The following is a 24,729-nucleotide window of genomic DNA, read 5'->3' as shown; positions in this document are numbered from 1 at the left end:
CACTTTTAGTTCAATTTATCAATTCAGTGAGATCACTTCAGTTTCTGAATCAGTTTCTCTGATTTTGCTATTTATAGGTTTATGTTTGAGTAAAATGAACATTGTTGTTTTATTCTATAAACTACAGACAACATTTCTCCCAAATTACAAATAAAAATATTCTCATTTAGAGCATTTATTTACAGAAAATGAGAAATGTCTGAAATAACAAAAAAAAAAGATGCAGAGCTTTCAGACCTCAAATAATACAAAGAAAACAAGTTCATATTCATAAAGTTTTAAGAGTTCAGAAATAATCAATATTTGGTGGAATAATCCTGGTTGGTTTTTAATCACAGTTTTTTTTATGCATCTTGGCATCATGTTCTCCTCCACCAGTCTTACACACTGCTTTTGGATAACTTTATGCTGCTTTACTCCTGGTGCAAAAATTCAAGCAGTTCAGTTTGGTTTGATGGCTTTTGATCATTTATTGTTTTTAATTGGTCTCTTATTTTTCTCTAGAGCTGTATAAAGGTTTAAATGTTCAGTGTAGGGCCTGTAGGTTGTGGGTTGTTTTCTACACTGACTATTTTATAAGCCACTTTATTTCCACATGAGAATTTCTGCGTTAGACTCCTCCTCTACTTATTTTTAAGTTCCTCAAGTGACATTTTTCCTCTACTTTGGCCACATTGATCTGTACCAGGCAGGATCTTGGCACCAGCGCCCGTGTTTGTGTCTGGTTGAGTGCGGCCGGCGGGTACCAGCGCCCCTCACTCTCCATATTCACCAAATATGGGCAGAGCTGGGCGCTGAGAAAAGAGACAGGGGCACAGAACTGGCACAGATCCCGCTGAGCCCTGAGCTTCAGTCGCTTTCATAACTAATCTGTCCATCACCAGCCCATGTGGTCATCATCATGTGGAGCAGACTGTTCAGAGATCAGGGTTTCTACCTTATTTAGAATAGTGCTCATATTAGGATCATTCTACAGTTGCAATAAATTTGGGATTATACTTAGATTTCTGCATAAATTGGTCATTAAATGTGTTCTTCATCTAAGTCAAAAGAAATTATATGTTTGCATGGTTTTATTAAACACAGCATGTTAACATTTACAGTGAGAGGGGGAAAAGTTTGACAAAAAAAGTAGATAATATAGAAACGGCCCATAGTAGTGCTGTCCAGCTGCAGCTAATGACGATTAAACTAACACAGGTAGTGACTGATAAACTCATTGGAGCGCAATTCTCCCCCTTTTTTACTCTCCCTCTCTCTCTTTCTCTCTCTTTCTTTCTTTTTATAAAACGTTTTTGTTTTTAGTGCTGTCTATACTTTTATTAATTTTACACACTTAGAAAAGTTAACCACTTTTATAATGGGTCCCTAACACAGGTAGTGACTGATAAACTCAAGGGAGATCAATCCCCAAAAATTATGTTTGCATGCTTTTATTGGTTTTATTGAACACAACATGTTAACATTCACAGTGAGGGGAAAAAAAAGTATGTGAACCCCTATGCTAATGACTTTTCTAAGGGCTAATGCGCTAATTGGAGGCAGGATGTGATGAGATGTGTTGGTTAAAGCTGCTCTGCCCTATAAAAACACACAAACACACCAGTTTTTTTTAATTTGCTGTTCTTCAGAAGCATTGCTTGATGTGAATCACGCCTCACACAAAAGATCAAGCTCTCAGAAGACCTACGTTCAAGAATTGTTGACTTGCATGAAGCTGGAAAGAGTTACAAAAGTATCTCTAAAAGTCTTGATGTTCATGTGTCCACGGTAAGACAGATGATCTACAAATGGAGAAAGTTCAGCACTGTTGCTGCTACTCTCTCTAGGCGTGGTAAAGTCCTGTAAAGATGACTGTAAGAGCACAGCGCAGAATGATCAATGAGGTGAGGAAGAATCCTGGAGTGTCAGCTGAAGACTGAATCAGAAATCTCTGGCACATGCTCACATTTTTGTTGACAAATCTACAATAAGGAAGACATTAAACAAGAATGGAGTTCATGGGCGGACACCATGGAGGAAGTTCCGATCTGAAACTACAAGAATGAATTAGAAAGAATTAGATGAAGATCAGAACACATTTAATGACCAATTTATGCAGAAATCCAAGTATAATCCCAAAGGGTTCACATAACTTTTCCTGTAGCTGTAATAGGATAGAAGTAGTGGATGTTTAATGCTCAGATACTTATACTCAGTCTCGTATGAAATTGACTGTTTGATGCGCATCCCACATCGATTTTATCTCTTTCAGTGTCATCTGCTATAACCATCTCTAAGCACAGAGGGGGTAAAAAAGATAGCTCAAAAGATGTTACGGTGAAACGCGGGAAAATCACAGGCATCTCTTTCCATTATTGTGTTTTAGCAGAGCGTGAAATAAGTGGAGCTGTGAAATCGAATGTGTGCACACTGTGCTGTTTGTATTTTAAACAGGTTTAAACCCATTTTAAAGACACTTATATGGATTTAATGGGGAGATAATACCTTCATTGACAAACATTAAATATAATACATCAAAAAGGAGTCATTGGAATGGAACGAAACTTTATACATGTGAATGTAATGATGATATATGTAAGCGATTGCAGTATTAGAGTGAATACATTTATTATACTGTATTTTTCACACTATAAGGCACACTATCAATAAACATCTATTTTCTGGTCTATTTTCATACATAAGGTGCACTGGATTATAAGGCACGTTTACGTGACATAAGTAAGGAACAGTGGTGTCTTCATGTTTTCTTAAACAAAACTATAATTCTTAAGAAAAACATTTATTTTTAAAGTTAAACGAGTGCTGGATGTTAATCTACACAGATTTCTCTCCTTAAAATCTTTTTTTGTTTGAGTAAAGCTCTAACTTTATCTACAGTAAGTTTAGATTTCCAGATTTTCACTAAGGCTGGGTGCACCAGCTACTTGGCTGGTGGTGTTTTTCTTTCATAGACTAATTCTAACCATTTGTTTCTTAGCTCTGAATTACTGGGTAAAGTATATAAACACTGATGTGTTATTCGCACAAATAACACAGGAATGAACTGCATGCTGTTCCTAGCGCTGTTAGTTATCTCCTATCTGACGAGACGGTGTCGCCGCCCGGCTTCAGCTCTTCTCTGTCTGTGGGCGGTCCCGAGCTGAGGTGGGCGGGGCCATGAATACTAATTGACGGGTTGATGTAGACACGGCGCTTTTCCCGATCGACTCATTTTTCTGAATATTTTCTTTTACTATCAGCTGCTGCAGAACAATGAGGAAGTTTCATCATGTGCAGCATCATAAACATCTCAGAGAGACCCACTGTATTTCACACAGAAGGGTCTAAGGAGGGTATATTTATATATTTTATCAGTTAGTTAAATCTGAAATGCAGTACTTCATTGGTTCGGGAGAATGCTGAGGTGTTTCTCAGCAGCTTTAACCAGAGTTATACATTAACAGATACATAAGCTTTCAGTCTGAAACCTGTTTGAAGTGGTTTAGCCAGTCTAGCGCCGCCGCCGTATCTCAAACCACAGAACAGAGGGAACCTGAGAGTCTGGTTGAACATTATTCTTAAAGCATTCTTACAGATTAAGCGTCTCATGAGGATCAGCGAACACCTTACACAACTCTACAGATTTAACTACAGAGAGACCGTCCTCACTGAGGGTGGTCCTCCCCTCCGGAGTCCTTTTATAGTTATGTAAGAGCAGGTTGTGATATTGGAGGGGAGGGGGCACATTAGCTAAAATGAATCAAAGCCCACCTTATAGTGACTGAGAACAACATTTGCAGAATTACAGTTAATCACAAATAGACAAAATATATGTACATTTTTTTCGGTGCTTCTGTTTATAATTATTTAAACCTAACTAAAGTTGACATTTTTCTCTACATTACATTTACTAATGTTAGATAGACTAATATAAATGTATGACAAAAAAATCATTAGTTATCACCTAATATTTCAAATAACAGCAGGTTTGATTATTATGTTTTAGCATATCAATTCTGTTGTATATTAACATTTTCTCCACTCTTTAAAAAAAAAAAAAACTTTTTCTGTTGAGAGCACTTCTTACGATGGTTTCCTTTTATTAAAAATAACGTAACTTTACATTTCATTGAGATTTTTGACAGCAGTTAATATAAACATTAGATAACCCAAACAACCCTCCTAGTTTGTTAGCAGAACAAGACATTATCAAGAAGTCGTTTTTAGTGCAGTATATTGTGATTTATTGTTGTATTTCATTGCTCTCATCACTGACTTCGCATGTAAAGCTGGTGTTGTGCTGAATTTAGCACCCCCACCAGGAAAAGCACCCCCTCTCGGGAGCGCATACGCACCCACGTCTTCTTGGCTTTAACTTTACTTCAAAAATGGAAATACTGTTTTAATAGAGATGCTGTTCTAAGCTACGCTGACTCGTAAGAAATAAGGAAAAAGAAACATATCACCTACATCTTCTCTTGAGAGGTGGTGCTTTTTCTGGCGGGGGTGCTGAATTTCATTGCTCTCATCACTGACCTCGCGTATAAAGCTGGTATTGTGCTGAATTTAGCACCCCCACCAGGAAAAGCACCCCCTCTCGGGAGAGCGCAGGTGACATTTCTTCTTTTTCATTTTTACCTATCATTAACCGTAGCATAGAACAGTATCTCAGGAATGCTCTATTGTTCTATTATTCTAATGTTCTATTTTCTAAGTAAAGTTAAAGCCAAGAATACGTGGGTGCGTATGCGCTGCCGAGAGAGAGGGTGCTTTTCTTGGCGGGGGTGCTGAATTCGGCAAAACACCAGCTTTACTGGCGAGGTCAGTGATAAGAGCAATGAATCACAACAATATATGATTGCTTTAGCTTTAACTTTAATTAGAAACGCGCTTCTGAGAGGTGGTGCTTTTCCTGGCGGGGGTCATTCTTTTTTTTTTTCGGCGCCCTTTCAAAATAAAAGTTTTAAAACAATTTCTACTTTTTCTGTGGTATCATTTTTGGGGGGGACAAATCCACCTATTTCGGATATTGGATGGGACATGTCCCCCCATTCCCCCCTGGTTCTTACGCCAATGTGTAGGATAGTATGAACTGCGTAATTAAAGTGACGAGGCTAACAGGCTGTCTTCTCTGCGTGTCCTGATAAAGGTCACGCAGGACGTTTCTAAAAGTTTGTGCACATACATCTCTCTCCTGTCCCTCAGCGTTTATATAGCGCGATGCTCTGAACCAGTCAGAGCTATAAATGGTGGTGGAATGTCCCCGGTGTGAAAGTTTGAGTAGACACGTCTCTTTAACAGGACCGTTCTGCTGCTCCTGATGTCCTGCGTAGTTAATAAACACTGTTTTAAAGGCCAGATCAGACCCAGCGTTACCCACAGAGCTCAGTTCCTCTGATAGCACGGGATAAATGACGTATCTACAGCAGAGCAGAGCCTCAGTGAGGAGATTATCCCGGCAGCCAGAGGCGGTAATGATGTAGAGATCACTGGAGGTGGAGGGAAAAATCAATACTTCAGACTGTTCTAGCAATACACGAGATAAAATAGCAAAAAAAAAGTATATACTCATTGAGCAAAAAAATAGATAATAATGCACCAAGCTGGAGACCTTATGAACCCGCACTGGTTGACCAGTATGACCTATATCTATTGCAGCTTTATATATATATATATATATATATATATATATATATTATATATATGTCATACTGATATTTTTCAGATTATCAAACAGACTTTAATATCACACAAAGATAACCTGAGTTTCCTAATCATTTTATTTATTTAAATAAACAAAAACTCATCTGAACCAATCCTAGCCCTGTGTGAAATAATGTTTACCCCCAAAATCTAATAACTTGATTTTGCAATCACAACTGCAATCAAGCTTTACTGATAACTGATAACAAGTCTTTCTCATCTCTGTGGAGGAATTTAGTTCCACTCTTCTTTACAGAATTGTTTTAATTCAGACACATTGGAGTGTTTTTGAGTATTTGGGATCTCCTGGATGAGTTCTTCATGCCCTTTTGGAGTAATTTCGTTCGGTCGGCCGGTCACTCCTGGGAAGGTTCACCAGTGCTCCATGTTTTTTTTCTCCATTAGTGAATAATAGTAAATCACTGTGGTTCTCTGGAGTCTCAAAGCTTTAGAAATGACTTTATAATCTTTTCCAGATTGATAGATGATCAATAACTTAATTTTCTCATCTGTTGTTGAATTTCTTCAGATCGGGGTATAATGTGTTTCTTTTATCTGCTTCATTTTTTCAGACCGTGAAATAATGGTTGTAATGTTCCAGGAACTTTCTGAAAACATGTGATATAATGAAAACGTTCCCAGCTAGATGAATAGTAATGTTATTCTATTGTTAAAATTAACAATCCCAAAACTAAAAATAAAAAAACCTTGTTTAAAAAGGAGGCAAAAACCTTGCATCAACCTTACCAGAACCTTTAAAAAAATCTAATAAAAATCTTCCAAGAACATCCAAAAAACTTGACAGGTTTACTGGAAATATTCACAAGATGTTCTACTAACCAAAAAAACCATAATTTAAGGAATTCTGGAGCATTTTGGTGAGTTCCAGGCATTTTCACTCTGATCAGTGATACATAGTGTGAACTCCTTCAGGTCTCGCTCTCAGTAGAGTCGTAATCTGGCGCTGTTTCCTTCATCAGGATCTTAAAAAGAGTCAGTTTGGCTCCGAGTTTCCATCTGGTCACTCACGCTTCAGCGCTTCATCATCCAATTAAAATGTTTGGCTGTGTGATTAGCAAATGCCAGGGTTTTGGGAAACAGCCATCTAGTTATTTATGGTGAGGGCGGGCTGGAGGAAGTCAGTGCAGATTATTTCCTGTCTCTGGATCTCTGGGCAGAGATGGAGCATGCTGGGAGTCTGACAGCCACCAATTCAGCTACTGGAAAAATCTTCAATTCTCTTTCTTCAGAGCTGCTGACAGAGGCAATTATCCTGCAAATAGCAGACTTTGAAGTCTGAAGAAGAGCCAGGTACTTCAGAACGCATGAAAAAAAATATTATTTTTATATAACGTTATATGTGTAATGTGTAAATGTGTAATAATTAATGTTAGTTGGGGTTTTGTTTGTTCTGGTAAATTGTTTATAGCACATTGTGGAAAGGTCTGGCGGTAAGGCTGGCTGTGGTATACGATATTTTAGGGTTTTTAAGTATTATAAGTGTTTTTAAGACAGCAGCAGTTTGTCGTCTGGATGAGGAAACCCTTTTATTCCACTTTTCAGGAGGTGTTTTTTCTGCTACAAGCTCAAAGTTGAGAGACTCAGACAGGCAGGGATTTGTTTATCAGGTTGTTGTTTGATCTAAAAGAAGTTTCCTCCTCTTCTTCAAACTTCCTCAGGAGGAGAGATGGCCTCTGATAGATGCTGAGATCTTGAGTGTTGAATTTCTCTGCGTTTCTCTGAGACACTTACAAACTATTTTATCATACTTAACTTTTTCAGATTATCAAACAAACTTTAATATCAGACAAAGATAACCTGAGTAAATGTAAACAGCAGTTTTTTTTTTTAATCATAATTAAATTTATTAAGGGGAAAATCTATCAAAACAAATCTAGCCCTCTGTGAAAAAGTATTTAAATCTCAACTCTGAATCTTAATCTATGTGTTTTGGGTCATTGTCCTGCTGCAGAACCCAAGTACGCCTGAGCTTAAGGTCACAAACTAATGGCCGGATTATGTCCTTCAGGACATCTATCTATCTATCTATCTATACTCAGAATTTTTTGGTCTGATATTAAATGTGATAATCTGAAAAAAGCTAAGTTTAAAGTAACTTTTCCAAAAATAAAAATGAAAACATTGATAAAACTAATGCAAAAAGTTGCACCAACTTTACCAGAATGTTTAAAAAAAAGTCCAATCAAAAGGTTCTAAGAACATCCAGAAAACTTGACAGGTTGACAGGCGATGTTCTGTCTATATTTGCTTTGGGTCATTGTCCTGCTGCAGAACCCAAGTACATCTGAGCCTAAGGTCACAAATGGATGGCCAGATGTTCAATCTATCTATCTATCTATCTATCTATCTATCTATCTATCTATCTATCTATCTATCTATCTATCTATCTAGCTAAAACTAGACAGGTTAACAGGTGACATTCTTTCTTTTTTTACTTTATTGTCTGATATTAAAATGTGTTTGATCATCTAAAAAATGTAAGTATGATAAAAAAGCAAAAAAGCAAGAAATCGGTTGGGGACCAATGTTTTATGTATATACAGCTCTGTAAAAAAATAAAAGACGATTTAAAAATGATGAGTTTCTTTGATTTTACCAAGTTAAAAACCTCTGGAATATAATCAAGAGGAAGATGGATGATCACAAGCCATCAAACCACCAAACTGAACTGCTTGAATTTTTGCACCAGGAGTAAAGCAGCATAAAGTTATCCAAAAGCAGTGTGTAAGACTGGTGGAGGAGAACATGATGCCAAGATGCATAAAAAACTGTGATTAAAAACCAACCAGGATTATTCCACCAAATATTGATTATTTCTGAACTCTTAAAACTTTATGAATATGAACTTGTTTTCTTTGCATTATTTGAGGTCTGAAAGTTCTGCATCTTTTTTTTTATTTCAGTCATTTCTCATTTTCTGTAAATAAATGCTCTAAATGAGAATATTTTTATTTTGAATTTGGGAGAAATGTTGTCTGTAGTTTATAGAATAGAACTGAGTCCTGCTACAGAAATGTGCTGATTGAATCAGGACACGCAGGACGGCTCGGGAACAGGTGTTACAGGGTGGTATTTACACACACAGACAGAGCGGGACAGACGAGTGTGTCTCGCTCTATTCATGAAAGGGAAATGGGCATACTGGAACGTGACTGGGTTATCAAGCGTGGCGACTGGGGGGGTATTGCTGGTGGAGGGGGGGGGTTGCTGGGAGGTTAAAGTCTGAGTAGAGCTGCCAAACAAGCTCAAACAAACCACATGCTGCTGATAGACTGAAACAGTGCAGGTGGAACCGCATCCCTCTTTTATAGTGTTCACTGACCAACCATAACATTATGACCACATTATCATTAGTTTCTACACACATTTTACTTTACAGACTGATCATTTACTGTAGGAGCACTTTGTAGTTCTATAATTACAGACTGTAGTCCTGTAGTATCTGTTCCTCTGCATACTTTATAGATATATAATTTAGGTGGTGCACTGCACTGACACTGTGTCTTTGCTATCATAACGACAGGAAAAGTACACTTTGTGCAGCGCGGAATTTCACGAAAGGCATGTACTAATTCTCTTAAATGATCAACTGTGTGTTTTTTTAGTGTTATTAATGTGCAATAAAGCGGTCATAATGTTATGCTTGATCAGTGTATGATATCTCTTTCTCTTCCTCACTCTCTTTTTTTCTCTCTATCACTCTATGACTCTCTTAAACTCTATGACTGTCTCTCTTTCTCTCTCTCCCTCTCTCTCTTTCTTTCTTTTATTATCGCTCTATCACTCTATGACTGTCTCTCTTTCTCTCTTCTCACTTCGACTCTTTTTCACTCTATGACTTTTTCTCTCTGTCTTTCTCTTTCTAACCATATGACTCTCTTTCTATCTTTCACTCTACGACTCTCTCTGTCTCTCTCTCTCTTTCTCTCACTTAGCGTGTGTGTATAGTGTGTGTGTGTATATAGTGTGTGTGTGTGTGTGCAGATTGTAACTGGTAGGGATGCTCTGCAGGATCCTGTCGAGGCTTTGAATCTCACTTCAAACAGGGATGATAAAATAGAGGAAAGCAGAAAAACCTTTTATTTTAATTAATTAATTTCTCTCTTCCTTTCCTCTCCTCCACCTCTCCTCTCATCCTCCTCTCCTCTCCTCCTCCTCTCCTCTCCTCTCCTCCTCCTCTCCTCTCCTCCACCTCTCTTCTCATCCTCCTCTCCTCTCCTCCTCCTCTCCTCTCCCCACCTCCAAGTTCATATTCATAAAGTTTTAAGAGTTCAGAAATTAATATTTGGTGGAATAATCCTGGTTGGTTTTTAATCACAGGTTTTTTTTTTAATGCATCTTTGCATCATGTTCTCCTCCACCAGTCTTACACACTTTCATCCTACTTTCATCACATCAACCTTAACTAGTGATCTGCCTGTTCACTTGCTGCCTAATATGCAGATTCCATTCTCTGACAGTTGCATCGCACCCAGATAATCACAGTCGCAGTTATTCACCTCAGCTGTAAGTGGTTTTAATGTTATGGCTGATTCGGGCTGTTTGTGATAACTCATCAGTGAGTTAATATATGAGCTGCGGAGGAAAGTTCAGTCTCATCATCTGGAGTGGAATTATGGGTACGAGCGCTGGAGCCAGACGCAGACAGACAGGTTGTTGAAATGTGTTGCAATAAGTGTTCTTTTTATTTTTCCCCGTGTGTTTCACTCTCACTCGCTCTCTCGCACGCTTGCCGTGAACAGAGTGAAGCTACGCACTCAAATCAGTGTCAGAATGACTCCGTGCATCAGGCACATCCAGCGTGAGCTGCTTACAGTGAGACAGAAAAAGATAAGGGCTTTAAAACACACAGAGACGTAGAGATGAATGTATTTATACTGGTTGAAAAGTAAGTATTTGTCAGGTTTGTTTCACTGTGAAACTTCAGCACTAGCCTTAACCCTCCTGTTATGTTCATTTCTCAGGAACAGCAAAGTTGTCTAAAATCCCCAAAAAATCCTTATAAACAGTGTAAATATTTTTTTTAAATTAAACTATTCTATCAATATTTAGTGCACTGGTGTTTCTTACCTCTAACAGGAAGGTAATGGTTTAATTAGGACAATTAATTCGCTTTTCATATATTTTTTTTTTGTTTTGTTTCACTAATTTTACTATTACTTTTAAATGACCAACATATAAAACCGATAAAAAAATAGTTTTACAAAAACATTAAAACATAACACTACAATTTTGTTTTAGTTTTTTTAGTTTTTGGCATGGGGTGGTTGGTTGCAAATCTGTGAGATTAACCATTTTCATATTATGTGTTGATTACACTGGTTAATGCATGCTTAAGAAGTTTCATACAAAAAAAAACAAGCTTTTAACTATTTTTCCTAGATCTACAAACTTTGAAAGGGGTCAGTTTGACAGTTCATCTGCAGTGTAAAAGCACTTTTTAGCTGGTTCAGAATTTTAGATGGATTACAGGCAGGATATTGCCTGATTACAGTGATGGTGATTCTGTATCTACTGTAACTGTAGATTAGCCCTTATTCATAAACACTAATAAAAGGAATTTACCCGGAACACAACAGGAGGGTTATGTTCTCCTGCTTTCGCTTTTCTCTGGATGATACCGTGACCTCAGAATGAGGAGCGGAGGAGGAGGAGGAGGAGGAAGAGGAGGAGGAGGAGGAGGGAAGCTAATGATGCTCAGTAATGAAACGCCACTCTCAGCCCTCTCTCTCCTCAGCTTTAGCCTCACGTAGCCGTGCTCTGACTGACAGGCTGCAGTTCTGTATAATGCTGCATTTAGAGAGCCTGCTTTTACTGCAGATTCCACACGTCGTCTCTCATCTTCAGAAATTGAACTTTCAAACATATTCGGCTGTGGAGAACGGAGAATGAGTTAGCTTTTATACGTTGTGGTGTAGAGACGGGGAAAGGGGATGTTTATTAGTCTAAGGGTTCAGAATTAACCGAATTAACCAGAATTAACTATAATTAACTAAAACTAACCATTTTTCCATCAGCAGGCATCACGCATTAAAATAAAAATTTAATGCTTAGGCATTAAAATTCTGTAATTCTTTAATTTAATGCTTTAAATTATTACATTTTCCCCAAAATGTTGTATGAGTTCTATCAGTCAGGTATTAAGGAGCAGTAAAGACACTCCACTGAAGTACAGAGTTATACAGGAGTTTCAGTAAAGTTTCTCCAGCACTAAGGCTGGGTGCAGCAGCATTAGCATTAGCTGCTAACCACAGCGCTAGCTCTTTCGCCATTGTTAATGTGAGTCTTATGTGCTCTGTGTGTGTAAAAATAAATAAAAGAAATTGTAAAATACAATACAATAACACTGTATTTATAAGAAAATAAATTAGTATAACTTATACATGTTTTCATTATTATTTTATTGTGTTCAGGAGGAAACAAGCTGAAGAAGCAGCAGTTCCGGCTGAACTGGGCCTGGATTTCTCTGGAGAAGGAGTATTACCTGGTGGATGAGGAGGTGAAGGTGCTGGAGGTGGTGCTGAGACGGAGAGGATATCTTGGAGAAACGTCTTTTGTCAGTAAGTGTGATTAACATTAGTTTTTAATGTACTGTTCACTGATTATCACTAAGATAAAATCACTCTTTAACCTCCTAAAACCAAGGCTTTGGGTTGCATTTTTAATTTCTTCTAGCTACTCTAGCTACATGTACCTGTACATGTAAGTAATTGTAATTAGGTAATATTGTACAAAGTAAGTAATTGTAATTAGGTAATATTGTATGCAGAAATGAAGCTCACTCTGAACTACAGGAACCCACAGGGAAGTGGAAATTAAAACTCTGAGAATACCGATTTTCATAAAAACACATCGTCCTTAACTGTAAATTTGAATTTATCGATAAAATCGATTAATCGCCCAGCTCTATGTAAAGGGACACTACCTGTCAAAAGTTTTAGAACACCCCAATTTTTCAAAACTCATTATTTTTGGATATTTAAGCTCTTCAGATCCAGTTAATAACCAGAAATGGTGGTTTATACCACTCTAACCCAAACCTGTCATTAGACATGCTGCCAGAAGGTTCATATTTACAGTATTTTGCTCCAAATAGTTTATTAATCTATTGGCGGTACGGCTTTACAGATGTTAAGAGAACTACTTTATGTTTTCATCAATTAAATTGTAATACTTAAATCATGCAATGCTTTAAATGTGTATTATTGTATTTTATTCATTTTAAATAAGCGGAAATGACTCAAAGTTGAACCAGTGCCCAAAAAAATGTGCTCATTCCAGTGATTTCGGTCTTGGTAGGATATTTCTTTTTCATACCATTTCATCCATCTCATTCCGAGTACCTGCACTGAAGTGAGACGCCAAATTCAAACACAAAGGTGGTCTAAAGAAATGACTCATCTCCTCCAGTGCTACTTAATGCCAGCACTTAAAGCACTATATGTGGGTTTTTGCTATGAAAAGCCTTTTATATTCCATGAATTCCTTTGGTGGAAAAAAGCCTTCTCTTCCTTTCACACGTTTTCTACCATCTGGCTCCGGTGGAAAGAAGCAAAAAGTTAATCATTTCCTCAAACCTTTATATTTAACTCTCACAAACAGCTCGCTGCAGGGGAGACTTCACTTCCACGCTCTGTTCTTCGCTCTTAAAAAGAAAGGAACATAAAGATTTAAAGAACTTTAATGGAGAGGAACAGCTAGGCTAGTTACAGTCCCCTCCAAAAGTATTGGAACAGTGCGTCTTACTCCATTCTTCTAAGTCTAAGCCATGACTCTACCTCCACTGTGTTTCACAGATGAGCTGGTATGAGTTATCGTGTAAGATTGAACACTATTCAGCATGCTAATGTGTGTCATAGAAGGTGTCTTACCCAAGGATTCTTATTGGTGCAGCACAACATCCAGTTACCCAGACCTTGCATCTGTTACCTACTACACCAGTGACGACTTTCTTATACTTCAGTACATTCCAAACTGTTGTTCTGGACATCAGCAATATTTGAGTAATGGTTTTGGATGATTTCCTATTTTTAAGGTTATTTCTTTTACAGATTTAGGCCAGTGTAGTGTTAGGAGTCTTGCCCAAGGACTCTTATTGGTGTAATGCAGGATTCAGCCACCCATTACCGCCCACAGTGGACAGTGCAGTGAGTGGTAATGATCATGACCAGCACTGTGACATAAATCACATGTGAGTTCAGTGCAGGTTTACAGGTTTTATTCCATGCAACATTATTTAGCTTCCATTATAGTGAAAATATAGTTAATGTCAGGGAGCATGATACCAGTCATATAATTAAAGATATCCAGCATGTCGGTGTAATTCTGAGTTCACCAAAGCCGCAGTTCCCAGTGTATCATTTTAATGTTGGCCTTAAAATGTAATTCTCAAGTCTGACTTGAGAAGTTTTTTTTTATACACTTTAATGATCAGAACCTGAAAAGTTTGAGATGGCATGAAGAATTCGAACTTTTCTCCAGTCTGTTTTAACCTCAGAAATGTATTTCTCTAGTCTGACTTTACAGTTTAATGATCATGACCTCAAAAGTTTGAGTTGGCATAACTAAGACAAGATTTGCTTTTCAGAAAGGCTGAGTCTGAGTCCTGTTGCATTTCTGTTTGGGTGGTCATAGAGAGGAGTTTCCGGCTCACAGTTAGGAAAAAAGAAGTGATGAATCAGCGCGCGCTGCACCTCTGCTGATAGACCTGCACTGATTGTGGTCTTTCAAGGCCAGAATTACTAATTCAAGGATAACAAGGATAGCAGAAGTATTCGTACCGGATGGAGCTGGTAAAAGTCTGGTCTGGATCTGGATTTAAAACTATTTAAGACTATTCCTATTACTGATTTGGGTAGAGTTAGAGTTAGGAGTCTTGCCCAAGGACTCTTAATAGTGTAGTGCAGCATTCAGTCACCCAGACCTGGAATCTGTTACTTAGTACACCAGTGACGACTTTCTTATTCTTCAGTACATTCCAAATGATTGTTCTGGCCATCAGCAATATTTAAGCAATGGCTCAATTTCATGACTAACTCCATTACTAATTATTCTATCAATATTTACTGCAATGGTGTTCCTTACCTCTAACAGGTAATGCTTCAATTTGGATAATTCAATCATATTTTTTTTATTTTACTACATATCGCTGCTGTCCAATGAAAAATAAGTATCTTCATTTTTAACAATTTTTTATTTTACTACATAATTTGAACAGACAAACTGTCCCTTACACTGTGCTAAAATGTACTGATGAACAGAACAATAGAAACTCTTCAAAATGACCTGAAATTAACTCTTTTTACACTGAATTCTATTGAAAGTTTAGAAGGTTTTTCTTCTCTCTCCTGTAAAGTTGTTGTTTTTTCATTGGACAGCAACAATAAGAAATAGTTTTTTTTATCATTTTGTTTTAGTTTTAGTTTTTGCAGGGGTGGTTGTAAATATGTGAAATGAGACATTTTTATATTTATTAAGGCAAGCTTTTTTTCCTAGATTTTTAAACTTTTAAACTGGTCAAATTGACCCAGAACAAAACAGGAAAAACAACAGAAAAACAAACCAGTAAAATTAGAACAGTTTTGCCACAGTAATTTGTATTTGTAATTGAGTCTGAAGTCAAATCTTCTTAATTGTGGTCAAATCTCAAGTCTTCTCAGTTTTTACAGTCTAATTAATAGATAGATACAATACCTATAACTTAATAGAAAAGTATATATTAAAGTATATATTTATATCTTTCTTGTTGTGCAACATTGATAATCTTCTAGAGCTCAGTATGTGTTTGTTTGTACCTTTGTTAATCGTCATGTGAATGGGAGCATTTAGGACAGGACTTTTCTCAGTCTGCTTCAGAAACTTCAGGGAATTCCCAAGATAAAAACAACATTGTGTTTATTATATAAATCACCCCATCAAATCCCTCATATATTAGGCTTTTAGAGTGTCCGGCTTAATGGGGCTTAAGTAGCAATAAGAGCAGTAATTTAGTTTATTTACAATAAATTCTGTTTGTTTTTTTAGTGTCTACTTCAACTTGTGTTTCTAGGTTTCTAGCAGTCTCCGCTGCAATATGATATGAATTGATTTAGGCAAGAAAAACAAAACAAAAAGAAGTATAAGCTCTTTAAATTTAAGAAAGTTAAGACATAGAGTCTCATTAAGACCACGTCACCATGGGCTGAGGCTGAGTTCTAGTGGGAAAGTTTATTTTCAGAAGTCTGACTTTTGAGGAGTTGGAGTTTAAAGGTCCTGACCTCAGAAGTATGAGATGATATAATGAAAACATGAGTTGTTTTAGAAAGCAGAGGAAGAGTCCCATTAAATTTCCATTTGGGTGGTCATGGAGGGGAGTCTCCTGGCTGGGAAAGTAGTGAGGAACCTCCTGATTCAGGAGAATAATCAGAGTTCGGATCGTCCACTGGTAGACCTCCACTGGTTCCGGTTCTGGTAAGGTCTGATCCTCCTGCTGAGTCTGCATATTAACTCTGAGATCTTCTCCAATGCTGCTTGACTTCCGGACTTCTGAAGCTCGGCGGTTCTCCTCTCTCCTGTTGTGAGGAAGATCCAGTTTTAAAGCAGCTGAAAGGAACTGTTTCCTCCGCGTCTCGCAGGCTTTCTCTTTGAAGAGGTTTTTTTCAGGCCCTGTTGAGCTAATTTTATTTTATTCGGGCACGTGTGTGGGCAGACCGAGGCAGCGCTGTTCCTCTCCGCTGCGTCTGTTCCTCCATATCAAAGCGATCCTTTCTTTCTTTTTGCTTCAAAGTATCAAATCTTGTTTTTCTTTCTTTCAGAGGCCTGATTTCTCTGTGTGTCTGCATGACAACACATCAGTACGCCTCCCGAATTTCAGGTTTCTGTAGTAGCAGCAGCTCCTCCTCCCGCTGCCTCCCTCAGCTCATCTCAATTAGTTTCCTGGGAAAGATGATCCTCGGCTGCTTCGTTGTGTCGCGTCCTTGCTTGTGAGCTTTTCCTGCTTGATGTTCTTGCAAATGGTTAAGACTTCAGGCTGTAGGTAATTTTGTAGGCATTACTAGCCAAAGTTGAAAGTGCAGAGCATGGCCAATCTTGGGTACGCATGTAGCTCATGATTCATGTTGTTTCTTCACTTGTGCAAATGGTCAATACTACAGGCTTCTACTACTACTACTATAGGTCTATGCTTCTTCAGTGTTGCAATGTTAATAAACATCATTCTGAACAGATTTCGCTTAGCAATTACTTTAAATTACTTTAAAAAGCTTAGTCCTACGCTCTACTTACTAAAAAAATGTTGGGTTTAAATCAGGCTCGGGCTCATAATGACAGTTTTTGGGGCCCGATCTAAGCTCTAAAGTAAGCACATGTTGGTCGAGTGATACAGTATGTTTTGTGGGGCTTCCTCCAATATCCAGTCCAATCCAATCCAACTTTATTTATATAGCACTTTAACACTTTCAAAGTAAAGGGCAAAGTGCTGTACATATAAAATAAAAGAAAAATAATAAAAATAGAAATAGATAAATACGACAACCCATACATTCAACACTGTGTCAAAAGCTAAGGAGAAGAGGTGGGTTTTAAGAAGTGATTTAAAACTAGATAGTGTGGAAACCTGTGTAATGTGCGGTGATAAACTAATCCCTAACCTAGGTGTGAGCGGGTGGGCTTGTATAGGTGTGTAGCAGCTCTGATAGATAGAGTGGGGCAAGACCAGTAAGGGATTTAAAAGTAAATAAAAGGATTTTAAAATGAATCCTAAAATCCTAACATATGGGCGACCAATGGAGTGAGGCTAAAGTGGGGGAAATGTGCTCATATAATAATGGATGTGATTTCTACCAGACTTGATTGTTTGATTGCACGGCCAATGATAGCTATGCACTGCACTGTCCACTGGGGGTGGCAATGCCTTCCATGACATTCCTCATATACACTTTGCACTGAGGATTGAGGAATGTTAAATGCACACACAGAAAGAGGAGGATGCAAAGTTTAAAAGAAGGTAATGAGGCCACTAGCAATCGTCGTAGGTACTGCATGCATTTAGGCTTTCACCCTCTCAGCTCATCTCAATTAATTCCCTATGAAAGACGTCCTCGGCTGCTCCGCGTTGTTCCCTCACTCGTGAACTTTCCCTGCTTCTATTTTTGCAAATAGTCAATATTTGTGTCTGTAGAGAACTATGTACACAACTATGTACTACCCATAGTGAAAAGTGCAGTGAGAGCCAGTGTTTGTGACCGGCGGCGTCTGTCTAGAATTGTCCTTTCGAACAGACAAGGGACTTACATCCAAATTAAATGAAGGAGTCCTCACACGCATATTTCACAGATCAGTGCAGCATTTGTTAGCTTTGCTGGAACATGGCCAAAGTCAAGTGTTTGAGCCTAATGGTCTTGTTGGATGCACTATGTTTTTCCCCAATTAAGCACATACTGGTTGAGTGACACAGTATGCACGTCTGATTGCACGGTCAATTCTAACCATGCACTGCACTTCTATCTTCTATAAAATATCGCTTATACACACTTTGCACTGAGGATTGAGGAATGTCAAATGCACACACAGAAAGAGGAGGGTGCAAAGTTTGAAAGAAGGTAATGAGGCCACTAGCAATTATTGTAGGTACTGTATGCATTTAGGCTTTCACCCTCTCAGCTCATCTCAATTAATTCCCTATGAAAGACGTCCTCGGCAGCTCCGCGTTGTTCCCTCACTCGTGAACTTTCCCTGCTTCTATTTTTGCGAATGACCGAAGCTTCAGGCTGTAGGCGAGTATGTTTTATTTACCACAGGCGCCCGTGTTGAGCGGTGCCTTGCTAGTTGACAGCAAAAGCCTGGCGCCCCCTGCCACGATCCAGCTGGCACGGTGAAGGCGCTGTCAGCCGAGCGTGCTCGCAATAACCTCGGCGGACAGCCGCGCTCACAAACAGCTCATCTCCGGCGGGGGGAGAGAAAGAGAGAGAGGGACTCTGGCCAAGAACTGTAGCGCTAGCCTCCAGAGATATCTTGATTATCTTTCTCTCTTTTTCTCTCTCGCTCTCTCTCGCGCTCTCTCTCGCGCTCTCTCTGGCTCTCCGGTGGACGTCGGGCCGATTACTTTGAAGCCACAATGCTTTTATTGCTTGAGAGTTGCATCACATGGCGCTGTCCATCCAGACCCTACAGTACAATGCCTTTCATAAGCGCCGCTACCTTGATCCATTGGAGCGCCGGATGGGAAATAGGAGGAGAAAAATGATGCAGGTTTTCTTCCAGGTGCCAAATTCTCCAGTCAACTGAAGCGATTGCCAGAGGAACGATGTTGGGGGAAGCACTTAAAACAATCTGTCACTGCTTGATATTATTATCTGATTTGTTTTGCATCCCGACTCGTTTGGAGCAGATGTTGTCCTCAGGGCTGAGCTCTAGTGAGAGGACTGCTGTGACAGACGAAGAGCGAGAGCTATTCCTGTAATAAAGCGCTACGGTAAACAATTGTCGAGCTAGAAAGAGCTTTCTTTTACCTGACTCACTGCAGAGCGTGCAAATATAACTTCACATAACTTCACACTTTATTTCTTGTAGTTTGAAGGTTTAGTTTTTGAGCTGTAGCCTCACACTTTCCACGAGGTCTCTAGTGACCGTTCTGCCGGAGGCTCGCCGAACACAGTAAAATAGACCTGCATGCAGGATCTGATACAGCTTTCTGAAAAGTGTTTTTTGTGTATTTCTGTATAAAAGTTATATATACTATACTTTAAGAAGCCATAAAAAGGGATGGAACAGCAGTGTGTAAACAGATTAAGGAGAGTTTCCTCAGGGAATATCTTGAGGACACTCATACTTGTGTACGTGATGGAAGTGAGACTCTCTCATCACTGAAGGTGATCCTTGCATTTGTCTTGGTGGAGATCACCAACAAATCCTTGCCAAGATCCAGGCCTGGTGTCATGGTCTGGGTGCAAATTCATACAATTATGAAAATGCTGCCTCCAGTGGACTTACCTCTTCTCAACACTCTCTTGTGCACTATTTTAACAGGACAATGCTCATCCATGTTAGATGCTATGCATCTAAAACATAATCTAAAGTTTTTCCAAATGACATAAATGTAAATGTACATGGAAATATGACTTACTGTAGGTAAGTGCTGCTAAATGCTATCGTCCAGTGTTCAAGACTAGAATAGAGATAAAAGACGTTCTTTTGGTCTGGAACTTGTGGACAAAACGGGCTCGAGGAGTGAAGTCTCCTCGAGGAGTGAATATTTTGCTTATGTCACTAATGGAGAGGGGAAACCAACCAACATCACAAACCTAATTTATTTAAAACTGTGAAATATAGATATAGATATAGACTAGTAGCTCTCCAGCCCAGAGGGTTGTTGAACCCAATTGCAGAACAGTTGATCTCAAAGCAGGTAAACCCAAGAAGAAAGGATTAAAAAAATATATAAACACACCGCTCCTCACCCAGGATCGAACTTGTGTCGTCAGGGTCGCGCTCCAATACACTATCGCTGCCCCAGCTAGTGAATTGGGACACGGCCGAAAAAAAAAACGCCCTTATAAGGAGATAGGGAGCCCGAGAACGAGCAAAAAAACAAGAACGGGCAGAAACTAAAGTTACTCCGAGCGACGGAGAGAGACGGGGGAGGAATGTAAACAAAAGCTCACCAGAGAAGCATTTTATGTAATTATTTTTGTATTATTATCGTTTATTGTAGTTCAAACAACCTCATGCACCAGATGTTTCATGCTTGCAGGCCACATCTGCCCCGTGGGCCGCCTATTGCCGATCTATGCTATAAACCTCGGTATAACATTGCAGTAGATGATGCAATCAGCAAAAAATAAACAGTCTACACAACCACACTGTTTATAAGATAGAGTGAACTGGTGCACATGTGCATATCTATCCATCCATCCATCCATCCATCCATCCATCAATTCATATTGTGACGTATGATTAGCCATCCCTAACCTACTGTATCTTCTCCTTTCATCATCCTTTTAAGGTATCGCTACCAAAGATGGAACAGCAGAAAAGGACAAAGACTTTCGAGGAAAAGCCCAGAAACAGGTCCAGTTTAACCCGGGTCAGACCAGCGCCACCTGGAAGGTGCGGATCCTCGGCGATAACCTGTACGAGCAGTCCGAGAGCTTCCAGATTCTCCTCTCCGAGCCCGTGATGGGAGCTCTGGAGTTCCCTCAGGCAGCCGTGGTGGAGATAGTGGACCCTGGAGATGGTGAGTGGGCAGGGTGTTCAGACTGTGTTCAGCAGAGCTTTACTGAGACTGAATACCTGGAACTGAGGATATAATTAGCTTTGTGCTGCAAGTAGACGAAAACCCTCGTCAGGGTCTGATAACGAGAGCTCTAAACGTTGGTGAGAGCTCTAAACTGTGTTGTTTTATGTAGAATCAGTTCCAGATATAGCCGTAACTACCCGCCATTATTGCTTACCAGTCTTGGGCTGCAGTCCAAGAGACGTGAAGCTGGAATGCACGTTAGAAACCGGAGAAAACGCTGAAAGTCTTTTTAAGTTACTACATGATTCCTTATGTGTTCCTTCATAATCTGATAGATCACTTAAAATAAAAAATATATATAATAAAAATATAAAAACCTTAAATAAGACGTTGTGTCCACTTGTTTGGCTGGTTCTGTATTTTAGTAGCAGCTTGTATGTGAAAGGGAGTTGATATATATAATATATATATAAATATATATATATTTACTCTACAGCTGTGGAGTTGTTTGAGAGGTTATGAACCGAGACCGCCGGGGATCCGAGTCGAGAGGAAAACAGGAATAAAATCCGGCTCTTCATTCAGAACGCTGATGTTTCAGCTCAGACTGTAAGAGTTCTGCCTGCAGCACAGAGCTGAACACGATTAGCATTAGATTTGAGGCATTTTCAGCTTTTATAGCTCATTCCAGCAGTCCTGTTCCTCCAGGAGCCGAGCTGTACCGTATCGATTGCTGTCCCAGCATGCACTGCACATAACAGCATGTTTACCAGCTTAAGAACCTCAAACCTTCAGGAAGTTTCAGAGCCCTGAGAGCTCTGCTCCTCCATTAATAACCGAGCGTGTAGTTTTATATCTCACACAGTGCTGCGTTTAACTGCTCTCACTGCAGATTTGCTCCAGTTCAGGACTGAAGACTGACTGTATTACTGAGTACTGATCTTCCTCTTCCTCTTCCTCTTCCTCTCTGTAGAGTCCACAGTGTTCTTCCCCTCAGATACGTACTCGATTGAGGAGGATATCGGGGAGCTGCTGATCCCCGTCCGCAGGTCAGGAGACGTCAGTCAGGAGCTGATGGTCATCTGTTACACACAGCAAGGTAGGGCTGGACGATACGGTGAAAAATCATGAAAATTTGTCTACAAATCAGCTCAGAGTTAGTTTAACCCTTAATTTAACCCTTACACAATGGAGCTCTCAGGATTTGACACACATGACACGTTTTTTTTTGTAAATAAAATACATTTTAGGCCAACTGTAATAAATTATTATTATAGTTTTAGTTAAGTTTTTGGGTTTTATTTTCCATGTCTGGACTGATGTTTTAACAATTGCCTGGTCATGGAAATTTACCTTGAAGGCCTGGATGATTCATGAACATTTCTTGATTAAAAACTGTATGAACCCTGAATGATGAAACTGGCATTCATCAGTGTATATCATGATATTTACAACAAAATAAAATCACGATACAGAGTATTTAACTCAATACTAGAGCTGTCAAACCATTAAAATCATTAATTCATTAATTCATTGGTAACACTTAACTTCCATGGTTCATTTTATGACCTGATTGATGCTCAACTAACAAATTTAGGTAGTTAAATAAAAGTTTAATTTATATTAAGTACACTTTAACCCTTTGATAGATAGATAGATAGATAGATAGATAGATAGATAGATAGATAGAGAGATAGATAGATAGATAGATAGATAGATAGATAGATAGATAGATAGATAGATAGATAGATAGATAGATAGATAGATAGAGAGATAGATAGATAGATAGATAGATAGATAGATAGAGAGATAGAGAGATAGATAGATAGATAGATAGATAGATAGATAGATAGATAGATAGATAGATAGATAGAATCTAATGAATGAACATATACCAACTATAGACTTAGTCTCCTTGTAATGAACATCAGTCAGTAACATATGCTATAAATACTGTATATCTCTTTTATACAGCACTAAGACAATTTCATATAACTTAATGCACCTTTATTTAGCTAACAATTACAAAATATTTTATAGAAGATGGTCACACAGAAGATTCTAAACCACTCAAATATATCTGAAAGAGTAACCACACTATAAACTGTAACGTGGGACCAGACGGGAGGCGGACGTAAAAGCGGGTAAGGCAAGATTTATTAAACAAATAAGCAAATAAACAAGTAAACATAGAACAGAGAAGCAAACCAAAACAAGCGAGGGGTAACAATACCAAACGAGAGATAAACTAACAAACAAACAGGAAGAACAACAAAAGCAAAGCTAGACTGATAATAACTAAACAGGGCAGAGGATATACACGAGGATAAATACGTAAACAAAGTAAACAAAGAAACAAACAGGAAAATAAACGTAACTAGAAATAACGTCACCGATAAATAAACAAGAGCGAGTAAATAAGAAAACAACGACGTGGAGAAAGCAATAACGTGACGTGACAGACAACGGGGGAAGGTGCAAAGACCGACGGAGGACAAGGTGGCAGAGGAGGGCTATTTATAGTAACATAAAACACACTAGAATTGGAAACACCTGGGGAAGGGGCGGAGCTACAAATTAGACACAGGTGGAAAAGTACTGAGACGGGAGACACAGAGGAGCACAGGTCACGTGGGGAAGACACACAGAGACACGAGACGAGGCCAAGACGTGACATAAACGTGGTGCACCGTATAAAATAAAATATACCAGCTGTGATTAAATGCTTAAAATGAATTTAGATTAGTAATGTCAATCGCAAAATATATATATATATATATATATATTTAGATTATATACAACAACAATATGTGATAAATTAAAATAACGAATGTAAGAAATGTAAAAATTGTTGATATGTTTATATTAGTGGTGTTAATTAAAGTACTAGTATATACTTGTATGTTTAAGTGTTAAAAACATAAAGCTAGAGGTTTAGGAAAGTTTTTATTTTATTTTATTGTGAACATCTCAGCTTAGTTGTAAGGATTTCTTAATTAGAACTGAATATGCTGAGCATAAAAACCTCAGGAAGTGTTGCACACATGCTCACAATGGGGGGATGAGCGTTTAAATGGCCTGGGGGAAATACAGGCATGTACCAGCCAGTATTCGGTAAGTAATGCCGTAAATGTGCTTTGGTGCATCATTAGCTCATGTGTGAATTAATAAATAAGTAAGTGTAACACCGGCAGAGTGAGTTCGAGTGTCCTATCTGCTCCATGTGCTTCATGTGTCTCCTGCCCCAAAGCTCTCTATCTGGGTCGGAGCTGGACGTCTGAATCAAGCCCGACTCCGCAGCGTTACAGCGTTACTCTTTAACATTTACAGCCCATGTTTTTAGATGTTGAAGTCGACATCAAGGTGTTGAGTAGCTAAAATTCAACATCTGTCTAATGTTAAAGTTTGATGTGAATCCCGTGTTGTTGTTTTTTTCAATATTTTATGACTATATTTTATAACATCTGTACAACTTTGGATTTTTACGCCAGTCTAATTTTTCATTTGTCCATCATTAAGATCCAAAAAAAGTCTATTTGATATAAATTTGACGTTTAAAAAGCTGTGTGAAACGGAAGTTGCACTTTTAATGCTGCAGAAATCAGAGCAGATGTGCTCATTTAAATGCTGTCTTCACATCTCATATCGGAGCGGCTCCTCGACAACACGCTTTTAGATGATTCGCAAAAAACAAAATGAGAATATTTATTCAGATCTGAGGAACATTAACACTTTTACTGCAGCCAAGAGTGATGATGTAGATGCAGATAGACAGACGTGCATTTTGGAAAGTGAGAAATGCATGCTTA

General features: G+C 38.6%; 1 protein-coding gene across 1 annotated transcript in view; it reads left to right on the top strand.

The window, feature by feature from the left end:
* Window positions 1–24,729, top strand: part of frem2b (FRAS1 related extracellular matrix 2b) — a 106,457-nt gene that overhangs the window by 38,085 nt on the left and 43,643 nt on the right. Inside the window, exons 3-5 of the mRNA XM_022668801.2 lie at window positions 12,120–12,266; window positions 20,687–20,917; window positions 21,894–22,019. Coding sequence (XP_022524522.2) covers window positions 12,120–12,266; window positions 20,687–20,917; window positions 21,894–22,019 — 504 coding nt within the window. The remainder of the gene's footprint in view (window positions 1–12,119; window positions 12,267–20,686; window positions 20,918–21,893; window positions 22,020–24,729) is intronic.

This window comes from Astyanax mexicanus, chromosome 18 (assembly GCF_023375975.1).
Source record: "Astyanax mexicanus isolate ESR-SI-001 chromosome 18, AstMex3_surface, whole genome shotgun sequence".
Taxonomy (NCBI): domain Eukaryota; kingdom Metazoa; phylum Chordata; class Actinopteri; order Characiformes; family Acestrorhamphidae; genus Astyanax; species Astyanax mexicanus.
The sequence above is the reverse complement of the archived record's forward strand: the minus strand, read 5'-3'. Positions and strand labels throughout refer to the sequence as shown.